General features: G+C 35.4%; 1 protein-coding gene across 5 annotated transcripts in view; it reads right to left on the bottom strand.

The window, feature by feature from the left end:
• Window positions 1–357: 357 nt before the first annotated feature.
• The window catches only part of Tmem161b (transmembrane protein 161B), a 60,889-nt gene continuing 33,515 nt past the window's right edge, over window positions 358–27,731 (bottom strand). For 4 of the 5 annotated variants that reach the window (XM_029566623.1, XM_008839423.3, XM_029566624.1 and 1 more), the window contains 8 exons: window positions 25,193–25,349; window positions 13,273–13,424; window positions 12,280–12,340; window positions 11,327–11,467; window positions 8,649–8,762; window positions 3,881–4,055; window positions 2,518–2,614; window positions 358–1,072 (listed from right to left, as the gene is read on the bottom strand). In XM_029566623.1, coding sequence (XP_029422483.1) covers window positions 795–1,072; window positions 2,518–2,614; window positions 3,881–4,055; window positions 8,649–8,762; window positions 11,327–11,467; window positions 12,280–12,340; window positions 13,273–13,424; window positions 25,193–25,257 — 1,083 coding nt within the window. In that variant the 5' untranslated portion in view covers window positions 25,258–25,349 and the 3' untranslated portion in view covers window positions 358–794. Of the gene's footprint in view, window positions 1,073–2,517; window positions 2,615–3,880; window positions 4,056–8,648; window positions 8,763–11,326; window positions 11,468–12,279; window positions 12,341–13,272; window positions 13,425–25,192; window positions 25,350–27,731 lie in introns of those variants that run through there. The other variant, XM_029566625.1, reaches the window with a different exon arrangement.

The following is a 27,731-nucleotide window of genomic DNA, read 5'->3' on the forward strand; positions in this document are numbered from 1 at the left end:
ACAATACATAAGTAGTCAGCAGGATTACAAAGTAATTTTGAAATATTTGATCAGTATTGATAAATATTTTTAGATTAAACTAACTATTTAGGAACACAGAATAAAATAAAATATGGCAGGCTCCAAAGTAACAGTGAAGACTGCAAATGTTCATACGGTCAATCATCTTAAAAGAGCTTTCAAGTTGGGTAGACTACATTTTAAAATAATACTCTTGCTACTCTCCAGTAGCAGAACATACAGAGACCAGGTGTTTACATCTCCATTCAATTTAAAATGCCTATGCAGCTTTCTTACTGTAATATACAGTAGCTATCACTTCCTTTCTGTTGGATTTTGGTTTTGTTTTTTCAAGACTAATACATTAACAACAGAAGTGACTTCAGCTCTCTTCCCTCACTAAAGCATGGTTCAGTCTGAAGACTGATCTACAGGTTGCCACCGTGACTATTAACAGAAACTGAACACCACAAAGAGCATCAATAAGTGGAGTCATAGAAGTCTGAAGACTGCTAGAGCTTTCTACTGTAAACCAAGGTAATCAGAAGTATTACCCTGCAGATAGCCCTGTCATATTAGTTAATACAATGAGTTAAAATAGTGTAACAATTTACCATGTGATTTTAAATATTATCACATTAATTCACCCTGAGAATACAGAGGAAGCCTTTAAAACAAGATACTCCAATGTTTTCTTTTTCACCTTTGCATTTACTTTCTTCTTTTGTCAGCCCTTCAAGGGCAGAAATATTTGAATTTAAAGTGTGACACGGATATCCTTCTGTGAATGAAATTCATGCCACCGTCAGATATTGGTGATAAAAAAGCCCAAAAAGGCTTGTAGAAAATAGGCAAGCAGCAATCCACCATGTCAAAAATGACAAAAGTCCTCGAAACAGGAGAGGAGTAAAAATGTTTTTTAAGCTGTTCAGTGCCACTGTTATCTGTGTAACAGTTACCTTCATTTTCCCATCAGTGGGTGGTAAATCAGAGTAAAGAGAGTTGGAGGGTAGACTGTTGTCCACTGGCAAGGTAGAGATAGTTTCGGGATAAATCCCCCAGGAATGATTACCTAGAAGATTCAAGACACAAAATTTGAAGTGCAAATGATTCAAAAGATTCTTGCAAAAATCCAGAAGCTTTAAATTAGTAACCCATATTTGAAATTAAAAATACAAAGTTCAGTGGTATAATAAATCATTTTATATTGAAAATAAAAGTTTTACAATTTAAGAATACAATAATATAACCAAAGTATAAAATCTACTCTCATCAGTAAAGGTATATAAAAAGTAAAAAATCTGGTAGATTTTTAATTAATTATAGTAAAATCAGGAAATTTAATAATTTTTTTCCTTGCATAAGATATGAATCAACTACTTTTACTGGAGTGACAGGGACAGATTCAATAACTTCTTAGAAATCTTTTCTATCTCTACAATATCAGAACAAATTTCTTTCTTAGAAACTATCCACGATTTCAATGTTGAGACGCTATTAATAGCTTTTTGAACTCTTTCATTATATACTTTCCTAACCTGCATAGGATATGAGTCACATAATTTATAACTGAGCTACCTATCCCCTTTATGGTCCATGGATTCCTAAAGGACATTTATATCTATCATCAGCTCTATCAACTAAGCCTACTCAGATAATACTTTTAGTTTCTTGGGGTTTCTAAAACCCCCACAATGGCAGCAGGCTGCCTAAATCTAAGGAAAGAGGAAATAATAAAGGTAACAATGGATAGTTCTTGAATACCGCACAGGGAAGGATTTGGTAGCTTAGAAATGACTTCTAGCAGAACTTTCTAGTTTCACTGAATATTCTTTGTCTTTTCAACAGAAGCTATCTAATCAAACTCACTAGAAAATTTTGTCATTTATCAAGGTTTATAAATATCTTGCAATAATTAAAATGTTAGTAATCAAGAAATCGCTAAAATACCCTCTCTTATAACACAGAAACAACTGATCAACAGTGCTTACCCATATTACTTGATAAATCTGGGAATTAACCTTTAATGAACAATTCTTTTTTTAAAAAAATATTTTTATTCATTATTTTTATTTTTTTACGTGTATGCACGTATTGCCTACATGTAGATAAGTGTACCCATGTTGTGCAATGCCCGCGGAGGACAGAAGAAGCGGTTGGATCCCCTGGAACTGGAGTTACGGACAGTTGTTAGCTGCCATGTGGGTCCTGGGATTCAAACCCTGGGATTCGAACCCAGGTCTTCTGCAAGAACAGCCAGTGTTCTTAACCACTGAGCCATTTCTCCAGCCCCTGAACAACTCTTATAAGCATAAAATAATAAAACCCTATGAACCTAGGCTTTCAAAGTCAAAAGGATGAACAACTTCTACAGCTAAAATGTTCTCATGCTTCCTCCTACAACTATTAGAAGACAACAACAATTTTATGAGGCCTATTTCCATACAAATAACAGAAAGTATTATTAACTATAGGTAGAAAGCAAAAGACATTTCCCAGTTTCCATGTTGTGCCTACCTAGTGTTTTCAAAAGCAGAGTTGTGTGAAGCAGCATTATCAGAGGTGCCACATATTGCAGGGCAATGACACAAAGGTAATAAAAGACTCGAGCCACCTGCAATCAACAACATTCTTAAGTATCTAATACAGCTGACATGTTATAAGTGACTGAACTTTTATATAATTACCAAACTGAAATGCTTAAGAGATAAATAATCCTTTCGTGAGAAGAAAGCTAAATATTAAGCTTACATTTCACTATACACGTGCCCTATCTCCAAAAAGATTCAACCTAAAGAGAAGCTTTTAAAATTTGAAACTATTACAAAAAAATTCTTTGAACTAGTTCAAAGATAAAATGAAATATTAAAATTTCTATAGACAGCCAAGTTTTAGCATCAAAGTAAGTAACAATGGCAGGCAGGTATATATGAACTTAACCCCCTCATTAAATAAAACTTTTACATTTTCATTCTACAAGAGCATATTTGTGATCAACTTATGAATAGAATGAAAATATACACAATATAAAACAAAAAGCTTTGTCAACCTGATTGATGCCTCTGACTTCTGAGTATAATAAAGAATTAAAAAAAAAGGGGTCCATATGCTAAATCTAAAAAAAATAAAAAATAAAAAAATCATACTATTTGTCCACTATAATGGTGATGGATTACTAGTATCCTTTAAAATCTCCATTAAGTCCTTTCATGATGACATGGAGTAATTTCAAAAGGAATAAACTGAGTCACTGAATTCCTACCTTTCTAGTTATGAGGTCTAGACATGTTGTAATGCCTTTCCAATATTTAGAGAGGTTCCCACTTAACAGCAGTGGGCACACCACAGCTTTGTAGCACCCAACTGGATGACACTTAAAACACTTAAGATGACAACTGAGGCTTTTGTTTTTGTTTTTCTTTGGTTCTTTTTTTATTTTTGTTTTTTTGTCTTTTTGAGACAGGGTCTCCCTGTAGTCCCAGCTAACCTGAACTCACTATGTAGACCAGACTGGCCTTGAACTCACAAGGATCTGCCTCCCTCTGCCTCCAGAGTACTGGGATTAAAGGCATGTGCCACCATGCCTGGCTTGTTTTGTTCTTTGAGACAGAATCTTCCTATGTAGCCCTGGCTAGCCTACAATTCACAGAGATCTGCCTGGCTCTGCCTCCCATATGCTGGGATTAAAGGTGTTGTATCACCACGCCCAGCTCTAAGACCCTTTCTTAGTATTAAAATCAGATAAACATCTCTGGTAGCTTAAAAGGCTTCTACTTTTTGCATTACTACGGAATGGCATATTTCAATTAAAGGAAACCAAACTATCTCACAAAATGTTTTTTGCCATATTTTTTCATTTTGACTATGTTTTAAAACTTACCATTTTCTGTAGCTCAACTGTACTTATCCGGCCCGCTTCTTTCTTCATCTGATCCACACATTTCTGTGCCAAGTTTAAATATGCTTGCAGGTGACTACGCATCAAGGCCAACCGCAAAACACATAGCAGGATTATTAACCAGAGTCGCAGAGTATCAAATGTAGCTTCTGTCATTCTATAGATCAAAAGTTGATATGACACTCTCAGAGACCACAATACATTAGCAGAGTAGTTACGTTATTGTTCACCATGCAGAAGACAGGAAATCTACACTTAAGAGTTGGAGATCAGACACAAAAGAATCCCACTCTGTAGACAGCCTAACAGTTTTACCTGCTTAAAAGAATTAAGCATACAAATGCACGATAAAGTAACAAATATCTAAAAGAAAAATACAGAGTAATTCTTGGGGTCCTTTTTCTACTTACCCACATCTATGGAAAGAAAGAAAAGCTGTTACATAGGCAATGAGGCTGGGTGCCTTAGAAATGAGAGGTCGCTAAGGGATCAAAGATAATCACATGTAGAACTACTAATCAAGTCAATGGCTCACCTATAATTGGCTATAGTTTTGCCTGTTGATATACTGATTTGGTTGGGGGCATTTCACACTACTGTATTTCTAATTATGACCACTGGGGGAATATTTCTCATATATTACTGCTATGTGCTAAGCTGGCTCATTTTTAAGCAATGCCTCAACATTAAAGATTCTAGTATATGTCTATAACTCCAGTCTGTGGGGGTAGAAAGCAGAGATGAGCAGATCCTTGAAGCTCACTGGCCACCCAGTCTAGCCAAATCAATGAATTTCAGTGACAGACTCCACCTAAAGAAAATAAAGGACGTGTGTATGATCAAGGAGAGATAGCCAACGCTGACTTTGGGCCTCCACATGCATGCACACGTGTGTGCACCTGCACATACTTGCATACACACACACTTTTCCCCTTTGTGTTTCCTTTACATACATTTATTATTCTACCATTATAATCTTAAGAGTTTCAGGAAGTCTCTTCTTAGTTTTAGCTACTACCTGGCAAATCAGACTATACATTTTAAGTAATGTTAAATTTCTGATATGTGCTAAAGTATAGACCAGATACCAAGCCTGGTTTAGTTAACAGCCTTCCAATTACTTACAGGTAGTCCTTCAAAAACCACATTCCTTAAAAAGCAACATCAATAACAAAACACCTTAGACCTTAAAAGGACATCAGAAAATCTATTTTCATACTAAAATATTTTAAGATTGCCCTAATAGTCTGATTTCTGAAAAGATGCCATAAGGGTACATGCTGCCATGCCCAGATTTTAATATAGCTTTTGGAGACCTGATTTCAGTGATTGTACAACAATCACTATATCAGGTGAGCCATCTCCCCAGCCTGAAAAGATTTTTCTAAAAAATACCCTCACAATACTTTTCCTCTAAATAAGTCTCATTATCACCTAGTTCCTTTGTCCAACAGCAAGCACCTAGAGAAGGAACTAAAGACCAACAGAAGGAACAAACTGCTTAGGAACATTATGCTATTGAATAGGCAAATAAAGAGAAAAGGCAGGGAAGACATGAAAGTATCATCGATCATGTTTTAAATTTTATGAAATGGAGGTCAAAAATGAAGATGGGACAAAGGCTTGATAATGTAGTCTTTTGTTTCCTTTTACAAGGTTATACATGCACATGTATGTAAACTACAATGAAAGCACTCTTAGCTGGAGAAGATAAAAACAGTATTTTAACAATAATTTTCCATATAATAAAGTGAGATAAATGAGTCAGTCATGTAAAGTAATATGCATAATATGCAAGGCCATCTGCAGCACTGAAGCTTTCCAGGAGACCTGTCCAGAAAACTAATCCTTGGAGTATGTAACAAGGGCTGACTGGCAGTATGGTGCTGGGGAGATAGCTCAGCCATTAAGAGTGCTGGCTGCTCTTGCAGAGGACCTGGGTTTGAATCCCAGCACCCACATGGCAGCTAACAATCATCCATAACTCCAGTTCCAGGCGATCTGATGCCCTCTTCTGACTTCCATGGACACTGCATGACATGGGTGCACTTAACACTCATACATATAAAATAAAAATAATAAATATGAAGGAAAAAAAAAATAACTGACTGGGAGCACAGTGTAATAATGGCTACTTCACAGGCTAGAGAAACAAATGTGAAGCCACTAGAACAAAGCAGAAAAGGCCTAACTTGTCTCTTAGGTTCAGGGTTTGCTGAAACAGAAATAGCTTCTAATTCATACTAGGAGAACACAAAAGTCTGATAATTTGATCAGATGGGGTATCTCCAGAAGGAACCTGAGCTGGAGTAGTTAAGGAACAGGCAGAAGCAGCCAAGCCTGGGGGCTCACACTAATAATCCCAGCCATGATACAAAGAAGGAGGATCATCTTGAGTTTGAGGCTAGCCTAGGGGACACAGGAGTCTCAGGGAAGCCTGAGCTTCAGTATAAGAGCACTGGATGCTCTTGCAGAGGACCCAGATTTGAATCCAGAATACACAGGGCAGTTTACAACTGTTCATACCTCCAGTTCGAGGGGAACCCGACACTCTCTTCTGACCTCTGCAAGCATTACATGACACAGGTCATACACTGCCTACATACATGCAGGCAATATGCTCATATACATAAAATAAAATTAATAAGTATTTTTAAAAAATATAAAAAAGAAAGATGAGTGTGGTGGCACACACCTTTAATCCCAGCACTCAGAAGACAGGACTATCTCTGTGAGCTGAAGAAAAGCCTGGTCTAGGTCTACATAGTGAGGGCTATACAATGAGACACTGTCTTAAAAGTAAATGATAAAAAAGAGAGAACAGAAAGTAACTCTCACCAAATTCTGAGTGTGCAGTGGTCCATATGTCACTGTTTGGTTTACTTTCAATGTTATAAGCATGTAAGAATGTTTTTAGCCATAGTTCATTTTCTCATTACTGTACTGGAATCCATGGATGAATTAAGCACATTTCCAAACTGAATAGCATCATAATCATTTTGTTTCTGACTACAAACATTTACAGAGAATAATTTATTTGGGGGACAGAAAAACCTATTATTTGCTTTTTACTTCACTCTAGCCCCACTCTTTGACTGATGGACAGTCATTCTTTCATAATCTACCACATAGACTTTGGATTGTAAGTAGAAATTTTAAATTAAAATTGCTAATTCACAATTACTGAAGAATGGAATGGAGCAGACTTAAAATTATAATCTTATTTGACTAGTCACAAAATAGTTCAGAAGCAAAGAAGGGACAACGGAAGAAAAAGCTATCGGGAAGAAGAGCCCAGGTTGTATATAAACAAAGTGGAAAATGAATTCTGGTACAGCTACCATTTTTTTCCCCTTTTCGGGGTGGAGGGAGAAACAGAAACATGTTTTATAATGTCCAAAATAGGAGAATAACTCTTAGCCAAAATATCTGACTTCCTAGCCTGCCATTTCATCTATAAAATAAGAACAGTAACCATAAAAAGAGAATGACTATACAAATGAATAGAAAATACCAAGTACCATCTATACCTAGCAATAACTGGAGCATGAAAAACATTGGTTCTTTATTCCCAATCTGACTTGAAATATGCCAAGTTAAAGTTACTATTAAAGTTTAGTTACATGTGGGAAAAATTATTACCTCTTCAGTGAATGCTTCCCTAATTTAACCAAAGTTTAAAAAAAAAGCAAAGCAAAGAAAAGAACTGTTATAGCCAACTGCTTCTATACTCCAAGACAAACAAACTTACAGAGAATCTAAAAGAAGTACATAAAATAAAAGACACAATGTGGAGTCAATGAGCAGTGAAGTTTTTCTGTTTTAATCTCATGAGACAAAGGAGTGAAATGAACATTCATTAAGCACTTCCAGCTGGTTCTCTCATTTAGCTCCAATGGTAACCTTGTGAGGTAGACACTAGTATCTTCATTTTCCAGATGGGGAAAGAGAGCCTTACTGTTGTTAAATGATCTGTCCCAACTGACAGTTTTGGCAAGGAGCAAAGCTTGAGTTTGAACCAGCTCTGTCTAAAACATTCCATTACTATGACGTGGTTCCACAAATATATATCTAACATATCAAGTAATTATCAATGCCTTTCAATAAACTGTTTCTGTATTTCTTTGAGATCTTCTGTTAAAATATAGTTTAGCCAGAGAACTAGTATTAATAATGCTAAGACATTACTTTTAATTTTCCCAGGTATGATGTAGAACAAGGTTCTCATTTTTAGAGATAAAAATTGCAGTACTTAGACATAAAAATATGCCTCTAATTTACTTGAAAAATATTTTATTTACAAAACAAGCATGAAGCAAAATATGAGAGTGGAGAAACTCCCATGCATAAAACAAATGAATACCCATGTTTGTTTGTACTGCTTTTCCTCCATGTGGTTCACACTACAACAATGACAAAAGCACTATACAAAGTATCTGAATAGGAACAATGACAAGACAAATGTCAGATGACAACTGGACATTAAGAGGAAATCCTTAGATGTATACAAAGTAGTATTAGTGTAGAGTAATAAACATTACCATTCATTTAAAATGATCAAAAAATGTTAAATGCTCTGCTGCTTCAACTTGATAAAGTTGAAGCTAGAAGTTTTCTTTTAGCATTCCCATTAATATTAAAAAATGCAGTACTTTATCATTAGAAAGTTAAATACTTGAGTGTTTTAAACAAGCAGCTTTGATTTATAATAAAACAAAATTAACCTTCAAAACTCAAAACTCATACTTACAGAGGGATACTTTCTTTACCCAACGGTGGGTTCATGATGTAGTCTTTGGTAATTGGCTTTACCCAGAGCAGAACCATAAATAAGGGTGCCAAGAAATTGATATGAAGTAATGTTCTAAAAATATGTAAGAAACAAACATAAAAATCCAGAAACAAAATACACCAATAAACTGTAACTCAGGCATTATATTTTTCATCATTTAGCACTGATTTGAGGTCTTGAGAAATGAGATTATGATCATTGTTTTTCAGATGCGAACATTTAGAGCCAGAAAGTTAAATGCCTTGCTTATGGCAATTTCATAGAGTCAGATCTACAACTAAAGCTGGTATTTATTCACTTTGACTCTTGGATGGATTTGGCAATTCCTTACTAAATGCATGATTCAATCAACAGGTACTTTAATGATTCCCTAATTTTATACAGTCAGTGAAGTGAATCCAACGGTAAATAAAAAAAGTGATCAGATGCTTTTCAGGGCAGTTGAAACAAAGCACTTGCTCATTATTTACAAAAAAAAAAAAGACAGTGATTAGCTGAGTCCGTGATACTAGAAGACAAATGGTAAACAAAACTTACTGCAGTAACTTGTAAAATAAAATAAATAAAAATAAAATTCAGGGACCTTTCAATATGTAATGACCATGCATAAATTTTAAATTATTTTTTAAAATCACAAATGATTCAAAATTTTTATTTCTTTTTGTACTACAAACACTGCTAAAATTAACTTCTTTACCCTATACAAATGAAGACAATTTACCTTTGTTTCTATTTTTCAGTTTTGTGGAACAGATCTTGCTATGCAGCCTAGCCTGGCCTTTACCTCATCATACAGCCTCAGCCTCACAAGGGCTAGGATTACAAACATCAGCTACCACACCCAGCCTTTACTCTTGCTATATACTTTATGCTACGAAGGGTTTAAGGACTGAGCCATAACTTCATTGTTATTTGGTATCTAAGTCTGTATCCTATGGAAAGAGACGGCTGATAAAAAAATTTTAGTTTAGAAAAATCAGTACCTGACAAGGAAAGGTGGTTACAAGCCCTAGCACTAAACAAGTAACAGTGCTCAGTCACAAGGTAAAGACTACACCACTCTTTGTGCCACTCAAGTTGCTCATGACAGACAGAACTAGCGTGCCCACTTATACCAGGGCAGAGTGCTATACTACAAGGGACTGTAATAAACTGAAAAGAAAAGAAAACCTCAAATCCCTAAAGGAAAACACTTAAAAGGAAGTCACATTTTACTGAAGACAGACACTAAGATATGCCTCTTCTTTCTCCAACCGTCACTAAATGCTTTATGTTTTTATAAAGTGATTCTTTCATTCCACAGCCTTGGTAAACCACCGAGTGTGGGAAGAAAGAGCAGTATTAGGTATGCAGTGTTGCTAGGGAACACTCTAGTATCAAGGAGCAGCCCACAGTGGTTTCAGTGGCTTGTGAAGGGCTCCCCTCCACACATCCTTTCAGCTTATTTAAATCATAACACTGGGGTTAGTGGACTGGAGTGTGTGTGTAGAGAGGAGGGGAGAACTAGATTTTGTCTTTAAGGAAATCATTAAGGAGATGGGTAGTGGGAGAACGGCAGGACATAGTCAAGAACATGCTGAGTAAAAGGGAAAGAAAGAGAGAATGTGTAATGGAAGGTAAGAATAAGTAAACCCACATATAAAACATGCAGAAAAATGGAAGCAAGGAGAAAAAAAAGTGAAAATTAAATTAAAAGAATATAGGTAAGAGAGAAGATTGTGAAAAGACAGGAGACTCAGCATCAATAAATACAGGGTTTAAAAGAACAGTAGTATTAGGAAATATCATGTAGAGAAACTTAATGCCTACAAATATGTGCATCAAAATGGAGTATTATCAAGTTGTACTTGCACTGTAGGTAAGACAAGAACTAGAACCTGGATGTGAACTAAAGTGGTATACATACAAGCCCACCTTTCTGCCAAGGTATCTACACATATGAATAAATAAATAAAATGAAATAAAAATATGCAGTAACTACAAAGAAAATAGCAAAGGGCTCTAAACCATAGATGAAGATTTAATATGACTGCTCCATTTAAGAATTAAAATAGAATTTAATGGTTAAAAGTAACCTTTGTTATAGGACATTGTACAGTATTTGCAATCTCAAAATAAAATAATGAATTATTTTTAAAGTCTAACAGGCAGAAGAACTACTTAAGGAAAACAAGTATTTCTTACAAATACAAACATTTAATTTGAAAATTTATGAATAAAATATTTTCACTAAAAGTTAACATATTTGAATAATCATGCACATTTAAATATTTAAAAATACAATTTACAAAGAAAGTTTCCATAGAGCCTCAGTTCAAATATGGATATTGAAATATAAATCTCTGAATTAACACCTTAGTATTTTGATTTTAATAGGCAGAAACAAATTTGGTAATTAATGGTGTATTTTTATCACAGGCTTAAAATTTAGAAGAGAAATTTTAAGAGAAACTGCTTATAGTTGAGAGGAAGTGGTACCAAGTAGTTATTAAACTGCTTATAGCTGAGAGGAAGTGGACATCAAATAGTTATTCATTTTCAATACAATAATTTATTATTTTGTCACAATAATATACCTTAATTAAGATGGAAAACATATATTTATCTGCATGTGCTTATGTACATTTTCCGCTTACTGTGTAATTTTTTCTGTTGTCAAATTCAGGGCATCCAGATGCATTTGAGCCAGCCGTAATCCAGGAAATGTCAAAAAAGCCCCAATGAGTGAACAGAAAATAGCCAGGAAAAATTTGAAAGTAAGTTTTGAAACAGGACCCCTAAAAATAAAGTTTTAAAAAAAGCTGGTAAGTTTTTAGTTAACCTTCTAAGGCCCTCCTTTCTTCTAATCAATTATTTTACAGATCATAAAAATATCAGTGAAATAATTAAGTATCCACAAAAATATTGATCTTATTCAATTATCTGTAACAGATTTTGGTGAGCTGTAAACTAAACCAAGTATCTCTTTAAGTTACACTCAATAATCGGAGCTACATATTCAACATAGAATTGACATGACTAAAATAAGTACAAATTTAGCTGTGAATCTGATGAAAGATTCTAATTTTGAACAGCTGTAAAAAAATAAAAAATCTGAGTTTAGCTGTTTCTAGAAGTAGCTAGCATTCCAGGGTTGGGAATTAGCTTAAGGTAAAGCACTTGTCTGTTAACACTCATGAGACCCTAGGTTTGACCCCAACAGTGTAAAAAGGGAGAATGGGAGGAAAAGTAGAAGTGATAGTCTAGCCAGGAGGAATGCTACTGATTAAAAACAACTAATCATTCATAGTAAAACTGTCTACTTAAGAAGAGAAATTTATGGGGGTTGGAGAGATGGCTCCACGGTTAAGAGCACTAGTTTTTCTTGCAAGAAGACCTAGGTTCGATTCCCAGCAGCTAACAATGGCCTGTAACTCCAGTTCCAAGGGATCCGATGCCCTCTTCTGATGTCCACAGGCATTGTATGACATCAGTGCATTTACACACATGCAGGCAATAAACACATACACATAAAATAAAATAAGTAAAATAATAAAAAAGAATGGAAATTTAAAAATTTTAAATAAGGCTTAACGTTTCAAAAACTTACTGCGATTCTAAACCTTGCTTTTCAAGAAACTGCATCGCACTGTCCGAAAAATTTGTAAACCCTGTAGAAAAGAAGACATTACTCTTACCATGCAGGTAAAACACAGAATCTTTCTTTGAAAAAAAAAAAAAAAAGATAGGAAACAAATCATCTTAAATTTTAGTGACTAGCTTTGTTCTTTAATATGTTAATTAGTATGCTCTAATGCAATAAAATTTGGTTATTAACAAGAACAGTTTTTGAAAACATCCCTTTGGTATTTGTACATTCCATGAGTGTGCATAAAATTTGCCTTAATTCTTTATGTTAGTACACTTTAGCATTACAGAAACTGATTTAACTCCAAGGAAAAAAAATGAGGTGGCAGTATTTTGTGGAAAAGTTTAATTAAAAACTTAGCTAAAAAAAAGACAAATGATGGGGCTGGAGAGATGGCTCAGCAGTTAAGAACACTGGCTGTTCTTGCAGAAGACCCGGGTTCGAGCCCAGCACCCACATGGCAGCTAACAACTGTCCATAACTCCAGTTCCAGGGGATCCAACAGCCTCTTCTGTCCTCCGTGGGCACTACAGGACACAGGTGCACTTACCTACAGGCAGGCAATACATGCATACACTTAGAATAAAAGTAATAAAAAAAATTAAAAAAACAAAACAAAACAAAATGAATATCTCACTTAAGATTAATAAAGATTAATCCTGGGCGTGGTGCCACACACCTTTAGTCCCAGCACTTGGGAGGCAGAGGCAGGCAGATCTCTGTGAGTTTGAGGACAACCTTGTCTACAGAGAGAGTTCTAGGCCAGCTGGGGCTAGAGGGAGACCCTGTCTCAAAAAGATCCACCCCTCAAAAAAGATTAATAAAAATTAATTAGAACAATAATAAACCTCAACTCTAACTGTAAACATCACATGCAAAAACTACTTAAATACTGTAGTAAAAATTACACTACACAAACCACAACTGGTTTTTGAAGCTGTTTAAAACTATTACCTGTTTCAAGTCCAAATTCCAGATAATTCTCTGTTACAATCAAAACTGCCATTGCTTTGACGAAGAAAAAAAACCCAAAGGTGACACAAACTGATCTTTCACCACCATCTTCTACTTTAAAATAGTGTGTAGTTAATGAAAATAGAACTTTGCTGCAGAAGGAAAAGTTCAGGAAAAACCACAAATAACTTTGTGGGAGCCCTATACCACTATCTTTATATGATACAAACTCCAAAAGACTCCAACACTATTTATTTCTATTCTACCTGCTTATCTGTAAGATGTCCTCTGGAAGTAAAAAATTTATGAAAGTCTTTTTGTTGCTGTTGTTTTATTGAGACAGTATCTCCTTGGAGCTTCAGTTGGCCTGGAACTCTCTACATAGACCAGGCTGGTCTCCATCTCACAGAAATTCACCTGCCTCTGCCTCACAAGTACTGAGATTAAAGGTGAGTGCCACCATGCCTTGCCTCGAATGACAATCTTAATAGTCTTTAAGGAAACAGAACAGAAACAAAGGGCAAATCCAAGTTTATGATATTTTTAAATTAAGGAAAACTGTTTCACAATTAAACTACAATTAAGGAATGCATTTCTTTTGTGTAGGACTCAAATTTAATAGGGGATAATTACAGAAATTTTATGTCAATAGGTTCATTCCAATACTGGTATGAAAAGAAAGGGTAAGAGGTTATCTTAGACAACTATCCTCCCTGGGCATATTTATCAAACATTTATATTTATTATCTACATTTATAATTAAGAACCTAACACAACATCACAGGATTCATTTTGCAATTTAAAATGTGAAAATTACTAATAACCACTGGTGACCTGTTACATAAAAACTATAGGACTATCACTCTGTATTAGGCTTAAACAAAGACAGCAATGTCTAGAGAAAACAAGTTCCACCTGAGTATTCCAAACCAGCGAAAGTTTCATCATGCTCACCTGATAAAGCAGACCAGAGACCATGTTACCTGAGCCCCATTGCTGACTCGCTCTCTCTCTCTGAGCCCCATTCTCTCTCTCTCTCTCTCTCTCTCTCTCTCTCTCTCTCTCTCTAATTGGGATCAAATCAAAACACAATCCAAAGTTTGAACTCAGATCTCTTTTACACAAATTGTTCTCCTTGAAAGTATAAATCAAACAAAGTAAGGCAGTTGGTAAATATATGTAGACAAGCAAATTTACATAAATATTCTGTTAAGCAGTGGAAATAACAAGCTGTCCCTTAGTATTAGTCATTTATAAAACAAAACAAAAACACATTTAAAACAAAGATCTGAGAGTTACAGAGCTAGATTAGAGGTGGCTGAGATTTAAACTTAGGCATTATTAATTCAGAGCTTGCATGCTTACCAATTGATTATACTGCCTCCACAAACTGTATACAGTACCTACCAGTTACATGTGGCATTTAGTAGTAAAAGATAAAATCTTTTCAAAACCAACTGTATGGACAGAAGTAACAGCATTCTCAGAATGTTTTTCTAAGGTAGCAAGCTTTAGAGAAAAGTGAGAGCTAAATTATTTTAACATTTTAATTAATCTATCAATTAATGAACCACATGATCTTCTTAAGAGATGCAGAAAAAGTCTTTGATAAAAACAAACTTAACCACAGAAATGAAAGAACTCTACAATGAAAACTTTTAAGACGCTGAAAAAAGAAATTGAGAAAGGCACCAGAAGACGATCTCCCATGCTCATGGATTGGAGGAATTCATCTTGTGAAAATGGCCATCTTACCAAAAGCAATCTGCAGGTTCAATGTAACCCCAATAAAAATTCCAATGCCATTCTTAAAAGATACAGAAATGACAATCCCAAAACTTATATGGCGGCCCAAAGGAAAGGCAATCCTAAACAAAAAGAATTCTGTGGGAGAGAGCACCATACTCAATTTCAAATTATACTACACAGTCTTGACAAAAACAGAATGGGGCTGGCATAAAAGCAAACACATAGATTACTGGAATAGAACTGAAGACTGAAGATTAAGTCCACACAACTACAGTTACCTAATTTCTGACAAAGATCCCAAAACAATACAAACTGGAAAAAAAAAAACGGCATCTTTAACAAATGATGCTGGGAAACCTGCATATCAACATGCAGAATAATGAAATTGGATCCTTATCTCTCTGCCCAAAATTCAACTCCAAATGGATCAAGGGCCTCAATGTAAGACAAGATATCCTGCAACTACTAGACATAAATAGGGTGTATGCTTCAACTTATAGGCAAAGGAAAGAAGTAAGAATAACAATTGACAAATGGGATCTCTTGAAATTAAAAGGCTGTACAGCAAAGGAAAGTGTGAGCAACAGACAACACACAGAAGAGGAGAAAAATCTTTGCCAGCTATTCTACAACAGAGGGGTAGTGTCAAGAATACACAGAGATTTAGAAAAAATATTAAGAAAATAAAAAACTCAACTAAAATATGGTCTATGAAATGGAACAGAAAATTCTCAAAAGAAGAAACACAAATGGATAGGAAAGACATAAAAGTGTTCAAGAGCCTTAGCTATCAGGGAAATACCGATTAAAACTACTTAAAGATTCCATCCCACCCTAGTCAAAATGGCCACAGGCATGCAAATGACAACAAATGCTGGTGTGGATGTGCCAAAGGGGACAAGTAAATTCCAATTGTGCTGATCAGCTCCAGTTGTCAACTTGACACATCTGGGAAGAGGGAACATGAACAGGAGAATTTCCTCTATTAAATTGGCCTGTGAATACGTCTGTAGGGCATTTTCTTGAATGCTGAGTGATATGGGAGGTCCCAGCCCACTGTGGGTGGTGCCATTCCTGTGCATGTGGGACTGGGCTGTAGAAGACTAGCTGAGCAAGCAGGTAAAGCAGGGTTCCTCCATGATCTCTGCTTCAGTTCCTGCCTTAGTGGTGGATTGTAAGCTGTAAACCCTTTCCTTCTTCAAGTTGCTTTTGGTCAGTGTTTTATCACAGCAATAGAAAGTAACTAGAACACCTATATACTGTTGATGGGATTATAAACTAGGACAGCCATTTTGGCAACCAGTCTGGAGGTTTCTTAGAAAATTAGAAATAGAATGCCATTATGAACACCACTCCTAGGAATATATTCAATGAACTTTATATCCTACTACAGAGACACTGGCAGATCCATGTTCATTTTTGCTCTATTCACAGACAGCTGTTAAGACTCCAACTGTCCACTCCCACTGCCCTCCCATGCCTAACTCTTCTGTGACTCTAAAACTAGAATTTTGTCTTTGAAGTAAATGACATTGGGGCATACCAGAGTTTAGATTAAGTCACTTATACTGAAAAACAGAATGATTAAGTGACATTCAAAAACACTGCAGATATTCAACTTCAACGAAAGGTACATCCTGAAAAAAATCCATAGTAATTTGAAAATATTCTAACTCAAAAACACCATTACCCCAACCTACTGAACATCACAGTGAAACAACACTGCACTGCAGACTGCTCATTACTTGTCCTTGATGTACTGTATTCACCTTGGAAACACAGTTTTGTAAACAGCAGGCAGGAGATTAAAGAGTAGCTAAAACAAAACACACCAAAAGAGAGATGAACAGGCAGTGGCACTATGGCCTATCTAGAACAAAATGAGCTTCAAATTACCGAATTATCCTTCAGTGAAACTAACCAAGCCCCACTTACATACAGAGCTTTCCAATTTTGCCCCTCAAGTTAAGTGACTGGCTCTTAAATATGAAAGGAATTCTTAGGTACTAAGGCAGGGATTAAAAATTTTCTATAAAAGAGAAACAGAATTGGGGCTTGGGGGTGGGGGTGTTCAGAGACCTCACACACAATAGAAGAAATTCTACAAACCTGAAATTTGTATCTCCTAACTCTCATCACAGAAGCTTCTTATTGCAGTAGATGGCAACTAACAGAGACCCACAACTGGTCAAAGTGCTATGAATAAGAGATTCAGGAGTGCTCAGCCCTAAATGAAATGAGGGGGTAGTAAAACTGTAAGAGCCAGATGTGGTGGACGACCATAACAAAACAGTACTTTCTGGACACAACAGAGCAAGTACAGATGAACTCAGAGTGATTTTAAAAGCAAGCACAAGAACTGCACAAGCTTAGGCCAGTCAAAATCTCAGCAGAGGCAGAAGGTGGGCATGAAACTGCATCCCTAGCTGAGGAGCTATTGGCAACTCATAGCTGTGGGATAGGGTAAGTCAGTTTTAAGGGTGTGAGGTACTCTGTAGGTTGACCAGGCTCCAGGGGATGGACACACAACCAAGAATATTTGGCGAACAGAAATTGGACTTGATGGGTTTAAAAAACCAGAAAAGGGGGACATTAAGTTTGGGGGTAGGGTGAGGAATGGATCTGGGAGATGGGGAAGGGGGATTAGATATGATCAAAGTACACTGTATAAAATTCTCAATTAATAAAAACTTTACTCTTTTTAAAAAGATCCTGCAAGAAGCCTAAGCCAAGGAAGTAAACAAGATCACAACCAAGGCACATGACCACTAACACACAGAAGAAAGAAAATGAAGAATTATCAGTTTCCTGAGACAGAAAATAAAGCCGAAAGAGGCCATATACACAACACATTGAGAATGCTATTCTTAATAGTATCTTTGCAAGTTGAAGACAGTGGAATTGTCATAAACACTACAAAGTAGGAAAAACCTAGAACTGTATATCCAAAAAATGACAGTAAAAAATTAAGACACCTTCAAAACTAGAAAGTCCCAAACCAGTTATCTTCCATGCTTTGGCTGAAAGTTTCATCAAACCATTTGAATAATCAAAAACAAAAAAAAAAGAAGAAAAAAACAATGAATTTTGAAAATGGGAAATTAAAAGATTACGAGAAAGGCAGAGGGAATTCTTACAATGACAATAAAACTAAGTCCCAAGACCACAGTTATGCAGCTGGCCTGAAAGGCAACAATTCCATCAAAGCTTGAAGAAAAAAAAAAAAAAGAATGTAATACAAGCTGTAAGTGACTTGGCAGAACACTATCAAAAAGCTAATGGAATTACTAAGATGCACAAAGAATAAGTAAAGAAAATTTTACAAAAGCAGTAATTTAGGAAGAGTTTGCAAATAAAACCACAGTGCCTTTTAATGCTAACACACGAGTATTTCGGCAGACATAAAAATCTGTGACTGTAGAGTTGACCAAAAATTATACAAAGTGTGCTAACAATGTAAAAAAGAACTAGAGGGAATGTGGCATATTCTAAGAAAGGGAAATCTGCGGTGGCCATCATGGTACATGCGCAAGGCTGAGACAGAATTCTGAGTTCTAAGATTGCTGGGACATACCCTAAGACCCTATTCTATCTTACAACAAAACAACAAACAAACAAAACCCCACACTCATTGTGGGGGGTGTGGAAAAGAAGGAAAATCCTCACCTGCTGTAACAGATAAATTGTTAAGACTTATCTGTATTTTATTTAGAAATACAGAGAACTCATTCACTCCTTCCACCTTTACATGGTTCCACAGACTGAATTCAGTACATCAGGCTTGAGGAGTGTGGTCATTTGAATGGGAATTACCACTCACAGGCTACTTGTACACTTGATCCCTAATTGATAGTGTAGTTTGGGTGAAGTTTAAGAAGTGCAAACTTGCTGGAAGAAGTAAAGTATGTTGCTGTGGGCAGACTTTGAGAGTTCATAGCCTCACCCCACTTCCAGTTATCTATTTGCTTTATGTCTGCAACTGAATATGTGACCTCACAGCTTCCTGATTCTCTGCCATGCCTGCCTGCTTGTCATACTCTCCATCACTATGGACTCTTGCTCCAGAAATGTAAGTCAAAAGAAACTCTTTTCCTAAGTTGCTTTTGGTCATTGTTCTTTATCACAGCAAGAAAAGTAATTAATACAAGGAACAGGCGCTTTCACCTGCTGAGTCATCTCACTGGCCCAAGAAATATGGAAGCCTTTTAAGTCAGAAGAAACAACAGAAAGGAAGTAAAATAGAAAACATTAAGAGGCCTGATTTAAAGTATACACGGGGGAAAAAAGTGTGTAGGCTTATGTAAGTACTGTGTCATTTCATATAAAGACTTGTACATTGCAGATTTGGGTAGCCACAAGGGTCCTGGAACAAACCAATGGATGTCAAGAAGTGACTAAGAGTGAAGACTCAGACTGTACATGGAAAACTACAGATACAAAGAATCACTTTCTTTTTAATATTTTTTAAACTACTAATTCCAAAAAGGATACCTACTTTTTGTGCTATGTTATTTTTACTTTCTATTATAAACTCTGAAATTTTTTTAAAAAGAGATTGGGGTAGAATAAAAGTTTTCTACCACAGAGCTGGTAATATTCATCCTACTCTAATTTAGTACTAACATTTTTTGAAATTAGAAACTTTCCATATTTTATAGATGCAACTAAAAAATTCTAATAGACAAAAATAAAGGCATGAAAAGATTTACTCAGAAATGTTTTAAATATATTTACTTTTGAGTTATATATGTAACTTGAAACAGAACTTGAAAATTAAGAAAAAAAAAGGCTTTCAGATGATGTGAAAATATAGTTCAGTTAGTAGAATACTTTCTTAACAGGCATAAGGCCCTGGGTTCAAACCACAGCCCAGGTACAGTGGTGCCTTTTTCTTATCTCTGCATTCTGGAGGTATTAGTAGTACATCAACTTTGGTTAATATAGTGTTTTAAAGAGCCAATTCCCACACCAAGAAAACATGGTGCTTCTACATTATAACACTCTGAAATCAACCGGAGAGTTTTTATCAATATTTTTTTAGAAGGGAAGAAATAGAGAACATATACTAATTATTATAGAATATTTAATTCTTCTGACATGTGTAACAACACCTAATAATGTAGTTACTTCTTTCAAAAACAGCACAAAAGGGATACTATATTCTAAGAAATATTTTGGTGCCAATACATAAAATGATGGATAATATTTAATGGATAAACAACGGATTCACTTAACATTATTCACAAATTTGAGGCTATGTTTAAAAAGAGATCATGTTTCTATTAAATTAAGTGATCTTCACATAAACTGAAAGTTGTTCAACTATGTACACTTATTTTTGTGACTTCTATCAAAAAATTCCTACTGCTTTTTCTACTCAACTGGTTAAGCCTCCCACATCCATTTTTAATAGGAAAAGGCAACCAAAATACTTGAAACACATTACATTTTGCATATTATACTACAAAAAGACCTAGAAACCACCCCAAATCAGATCTATACTGAAAGGTAACAATAAGTGCATTCATTAGGACCTATGAAATAAAATTCTTTTAAAGAGAATATATTTCAACATTAGAAAAAAAAAAGCTGGATACCTTAAAATTCATTTATATTTTCTTTTTGAAAAAATTTATTATATTTTATGTGTATGAGTGTATTGTCTGCATGTGTGTTAGTAGACCCATATTGTGTAATGCCTGCATAAGACAGAAGACAGCATCAGATTTCCCTGGAACTGGAGTTATGGACAGTTGTTAGCCACCATGTGGAATGCTGGGAATCAAACCAGGGTCCTCTACAAGAGCAGCTATGCTCTTAACTACTGAGTCATCGCTCCAGCCCCAATTCATATTTTCTTAGATAAGCATGTTTATTTACTACTTAGAACAGGAACCTAAAACTCTCTCAGATGTTAAAGAAATTATCATGAATATTTTAAACTCCACCCCACAAAATATACATACAGTCAGTAAGGCTCAATCTAAGCACACTATAGAACTAAGGCTACCCTAAAACCTTTTTCCTTGGGAAGAAAAATATCACTTCCCAGCCAAAAGGAAAAAGTCAAACTCATTTATAAATTAACAAAGAAAAATAAGGTACCATTACTCAAATTCCCTATTTCACTCTAGGTTTGTGACCAGATATCTGAGCATTCTGATGTCATAAAAGGTCTGTAAAAGTTCATAAAAGGAACAAGCTTGAGGCCAGTAAAGGGGACCTGTCACTAATCCTAACAACCCAAGTATGACCCCCAGGAACCTACATGGGTACTGGAGGGAACAGACTCTCCTCAAGTTGTCCCTGACCTCCACATGCATGCCATAGTATGCAGGTATTCACATGCACATACAAACATGCACACAATAAAGACACAAGTTTGGACATTACATGTTTCAAGTTTAAATAAGAACCATGACTAACTCTTTGCTTCTTTCTCACTAGACTTGACATCCACTGCAATATACTTCAGAGTTTCAATTTCTATATTCATTTGAAGCAGAACACTTCTACAAGGGAGAAATCTAATAATCTATAACCTTTAACAAATTTAGAAATGGTGACAGTTTCACTGCGTTGCTATAGTTGTCTATTTCTCAGTAAATAAGGTATCTAATTCATACTCCTTTACTTGACATATCTATAAAACTGAGTAAACCAGAAAACCCTACAACTTATTTTCTTTCATTTAAACTATTTGCAACTTTTCCTAATGAAAATGTTCGTGTGGGGGCTGGAGTGATGGCTCAGCAGTTAAGAGCACTGGCTCTTCTTGCAGAAGACCTGGGTTCAAATCCCAGCACCTACACAGTGGCTGACAACTGTCTGTAACTCAAGTTCCAGGGGATCCGACACTCTCTTCTGACCTTCACGGGCACTGCATGACATGGGTGCATTTACAAATATGCAGGCATAACACATACATATAAAATAAAAATAAATTTAAAAAATGTGCATGTTCATGGTCATGGCAAATTAAAAACTTAAATATATGTAAAACATATATAATACATTTTGTATCTTAAACCTTCAACACTGTAAAACACTAACAGTGCTGTAAAATGTAACTAATGATTCAGTTCTTAACCAAATACAATAGGACTACTGAGAAGCTTCAGTATTCTTTGTAGAATAACTTTCTTCTCACTGAAATTCATGTAATTGACTCAATATTATTCTGTGCTACAATTTATTCTGGCAAAAGTTTCTTAAGAAAGCAAGCCTAACGCACATTGTAAAGTACTTTAACTTTTAGGAGTTTTATTTCTATTACAAGATCTTTGGCATTTTTTCAATGGCTATTTTTAACTTTTTCCTTTCCATTTATTCATAAATGAAAACACTATGCTTCATAATCATAAAATCAATAGGTATTTCTCCAGTGACTCTAAGACCTCATCACAAAGCAAAGACAATTTCTAGAACTATGCATTTTCCTTCAAGGCTTTCTTCATTTATCCTCCTCATACTGTGCAATTTGGCATAATTGGAACTGAAATATAACGAATGACTGAGTAAAAGAAGGTATTCAGAACTACAAATGAAAAAGAAGAGTAGAGCTAAGAATCAGTTTGGGTTTAAGAATGAGCTGATGACAAGAGACAGCACACTTCTAGGTTCCAATATTCAAAGTTTAATATTACACATTTAAAACAACATTCTCATGCTCTTAGGACCTTCAAGAGCTATAGAAATTATCACTGTTCTATGAGGTATGTCAATATAACTAAAGAAAGGATACAAAACTAATTAAGCTACACGTGTCAAATAAGTCCCACTTTAACTAAGACCATTTCATTAGTAACAACTTCAGAGAATTTCTGAATCAACTGATGTATAATGTGATTGGAATTCAGTAGAGCTACTGTCCTGGGTAGTCAATGGAGATGTGTTTGATTAGTAAGCAGTAGCATACAATAAGAAAATGAGATGTCAGACAGAAGTCACTTATTCTATACTCAGTTCACCAAGTGTTAAAGATGAAAACAGATTTGTTACAACCAAGATAGAGGATGGACTATAAGCACATGCGTCTTTGGTGTTAATCTAGATTATTTGGCATTTAATTCTAGTCTCCTAAACGTGCTTAAAGGCAACAAGTTTATTTTCTCACATTCAAAGGTTTAAATAAAATTCACATACTTGATTGTACACACAATTCTCCTTCCTCCTCCATTCCTAACCTCTTTATGGAGAGCCAAGGTTAGTAGAAAATTACTTGTAAACTCTCTAGTATTTTCTATACTCTAGTGTAAACATTCAGTTGGACACAATATTCCCACGGGGCTGCTGTTGTTTGGGATCTTCTCCTAAATGGAGTAGTGGCTAGGTCACTGCTAAAGACTGTGTAGAATCCCTGTCATTAAATTAAGTGAAATAATAGATGAAGCTTATTCATAGAAACCTTGTGAGTAGCCATTTCCAAGTGTGCTTTTTTTTTCCTGGTCAGTATGCACATCAAGGAAAAACTTCCTAAGAAGAATCAACTTCCCACATATGATTAAAGTATGACCAATGTGAAGAAAGGAATATTCCAAAAGAAATCCCTCTCACTAATATCTTAGGTAAACACAAAATAATGTAATCGTAAAACAAAAGGGTGAAATATAAGAGTTCTTGAATATCTTAAACTGTAGTTGAAACTCTAAAGAACATAAAATGGTTAAGAAAGTTAAAATCTCCCCAAACCCCCCTACTATAAAAACATAATGACTATACATATGCCATACAGAAGGCTGTCTTAGAATACCACTTGCTGAATAATAAGCATTCCCAAAATATTCACAATTAAAAGAAAATCATTAATAATTATGAAAAAGCTTCCCAGAACTTAATGAACATAAGTTTTCAGACTGGCAGTCTTAGCACAAGAATAAGACAGGATCTTCATTAAGGTACAAAAATACTGCCCAGTAGAGTAAGTGATACGAGTTTCTAGATCTAAAGAGAAAATCTAGAATTTAATAACAGAAGTTCGGAATACCAAAAATAAAGAGCAAAAGCTCCAGGAAGTTGCATACAGGGCAGGGAGTGGAGGCACAACATGAGTATCATTAGGGCATCCAGTTTCTCAGCACTTCAAAATTCTTAAAACTCTTTCATTGAACTTCCTATTAAGCAAATTCAATCAATCAATCAAGAGCTTGAGACAAAAAATTTCAAAACCACATTATTAGGATACCATAGAAGAATACACTCTTCCAAAAGGACAGTAAACCAAGGAAGAACAGATCAAAGGCGCTAGAAAGTAAAACATGGAATTTTTAGGAAGACAGTAAAGTCCCAGGGTAAGAGTTATACAAAAGAAGGAATTGACAAGAAGGCTGAGCAGCTAAAGGGCCTCCAAGCCTCAGAACCTGAGTTCAATTTCCTAGACCTACATGGTACAAGGAGAGAACCAAATTCCACAAGTTGTCCTCTGCCTGCACCTCTCTCCCCCAAACACATGAACACCCATACCCACCCACAAACAAACAAAATAAACCAACTACTGCAGTAGGAAATAATTTGTTTTTAAGTTTATAAAGAAATGAGGGCTCCTGAAGGATAGCTCCATGGGAACAACATGGAAACGATTTACTGAAGTACTGATGTACCATAGTTCTGAGAAAATTTCATTTAAATACAATAAAAATTAAAAAGTATTCAAGGAAAGCAATAGTACATTTTAATGTCTCACTACAAATAGTATTTTCACAGGTATGAGGTAGCAAAACTGACTCTCTATTTGGGGGAATGGAAAAGAGGAAAATACTAATATTTAACACTGAAACAGTATCAGTATCGAATACTAACCATGCATCTAGAAGGATCCTCCCCTCCATTCCCACACCCTAAAGGATGAAAGTAGCTGGCTGCCTCCATGATACTGCACTTGGATAAAAAGGGAAAAGAGTGAGGTGGTACCTTTCACTACACCTAAAACTACCCCCTCTACTTTGAAATTTTAAGTTACACAAAGAATTTGTGTTGCAAATGATCAAGGTACTGTATGTATGTATGAAGCTGTCAAAGAGTAAATTTAAACTATTCTAAAATACACAAAGAATTCAACAAAGAAAAAATTTCCAATGATTGGCAAATCTTTTTCAAACTAGAGATAAGGTTCAACGGTACTAATTGCAAAAGAGAAATAAATTTATAATGCTAATGATGTTTTGAAGGATACATTGCAAAAGACAAAACCAGGAGGCACCAGACTACGCTGATATTCATTTCCTGTGTAGGCTTCATGAAACTGTAGTAGATTTCCGTTACTACATATACAACTGTAGCAGCTACTGTGAAATCCACCAGCCACTGGTACTCTGGAAAGTAATGTAGTGCTGAAAAATAAAGGTTAAAGAAAAGTTTCACTTAAATTTTATAGCTTATAAGGATATATTCATATAACCTGTTAGACTGTGTTCTATTTGAGTTGAACTATAAAGTGTACAAACATAAAAATGTACGACACGGATCCAAATTTCAGCATCTAAAAATACATTTTGATGGCTCATAAAGTAAATAATCAAAATAACCCTGAACTAATTAGTACAAAGTATTTTAAGTGCTATTAAAATACAATTGCAAATATACTGGTGTTTTCTTAATGGATTAGCTATATTTTTAAAGAAATTGTAAGTTGGGGCTGGAGAGATGGCTCAGTGGACAAGAACACTGGCTGCTCTTGCAGAAGACCTGGGTTCTATTCTCAGTACCCACATGGTGGCTAACAACCATCCATAACTCCAGTTCCAGAGGAATCCAATGCCCTCTTCTGACTTCCATGGGCACTACATGATACGGGCACACTTACATACATGCAAGCAATATACACACACAAAAACTGAAAATAAAAAAATATTAAAAAAAAATTATAAGTCAAAATTTTTCTTTTTGTGTACCTAGCTATGACCTTAACTTCAATCACTACAACTTGGTTGGTTCTGAGCACAAAGGTTTATTTATACAGTTCATTTAGGTACAGTTAAACTTTGTTACTAACCACATAGACAGAGGACCAGTAATTCTGTGACCTACTATAGGCAAAAATAGTAAATGAATAAATAAATACACTTTTTATTCTCTCTTCTCTGTAAGCAAAGTTGATGCAATGTGATTTCACATAAAGCTAAAGCCTTTCAACAAATGATTCCATTCTTTAGAGCTTACATTCAAAACAGTAAATACAATTCCACTGCCCTTTATATTTTATTTAAAGTTTTGACAAAGTACAGTGTGGTTTACTTCCTCTGAGCCAAAATACCAACATTATTTTTTAGAAGGCCTAAAATACAGAAGCAAATCACAGACAAAAACATCAACATTTAGTTGGCAAAAAAAAAAGGTGATCCACATTACTTTAGAAAGTTTTGTTTATAAAATATAGTACAATTATACATGATGATACAATAACTATAGACTAAAATAAAATAAAATGACATTCAAAGTAAGACTTACTCAAAATATTGGAACTAATCAACTAAAACATGCATCATTTTCTAAATCTTTTTATTGGATATATGTATAATTTTTTTTCTTTTTTGAGGCAGGGTCTCCTTGTAGCCCCAACTGGCCTCAAACTCACAGAGATCCACCTGTCTCTGACTCTGCCTTTTCCTCCTGAGTGCTGGGATTAAAGACATAAGCCACCATGCATGGCTATTATTGGATATTTTCTGGATTTTCTTTATTTGCTCTAAATTATGTTAAAACTCTTAATTTGTTTCTATTTATCTTAAGTTATTTAAGTGCCTTGCCCCCTACCCCGTGTGTGTGTGTGTGTGTGTGTGTGTGTGTGAGCACACGCACACACGCACCAAGTTTCTGTGTGTGGAGGCCAGAGGTCCACATTGGGTGCATTCCTCAATCACTTTCCTTCCACTTTATTTCTTGAGACAGGGTCTTTCACTGAACCTGAAGTTCACCAATTCACCTAGACCTGACAAGCCAGCAATCCCCTGGGATCTTCCTGTCTCCACCTCCTCAGTGCTGGGATTACAGACTTCATGGTCCTACTGGCTTTTTTTCTTTTTCTTTTTTTTTTAAAACATAAGTGCTGGAAATTCAAACTTGGTCCTCACACTTGTAGAGCAAGCATTTTACTGACTGAACCATCTTCCCAGACCCTTATTTCAGTTTTCTCTTGTGTTTGCCGTACGTTTGGAACACTAGTCTGAAAAGATCCATCCCAAAGTTGTTACAAGATTCCTGCCTCAATCCTTTTCCCCAGTAAAGAAAAAAGTTTTTAATTTTGACTAACAATCTGAAATATCTTATTCTCCATGTCTACTCACCAAGGCTTCCTTTTTCCATGGAGCAAACAGCCAGGTGACATTCAAAAGTTCTTATACTCTTTACAAGGTTTTGGTAAAAGACAGTTAATACAAACTAAGTGAAGCTTTTGGGATAATTACTGGGATATCAATTATGTATACATTCAACCAAAGTACAAATCATATTCTTGGCTATATATTTAACCCATGTTCATAGGGCCACATGTTTTATTTGTGATTGTGTGTGCGTGCATGCGTGTGTGTGTGTGTGTGTGTGTGTGTGTGTGTGTGTGTGTTTGTCTGTGCGCCTGTCAACAGAATACTGGAATGAAAAGAAAGTTCACAGAGACAGCTTAGTTAAGTAAATGGTAATATTGCCTCGCTTGTATGAAGCAATTCTCTGTAAAACACACACACACACACACACACACACACACACACACACACACA

This window comes from Nannospalax galili, unplaced genomic scaffold (genome assembly GCF_000622305.1).
Source record: "Nannospalax galili isolate Female #2095 unplaced genomic scaffold, S.galili_v1.0 scaffold918, whole genome shotgun sequence".
Classification (NCBI taxonomy): Eukaryota; Metazoa; Chordata; class Mammalia; order Rodentia; family Spalacidae; genus Nannospalax; species Nannospalax galili.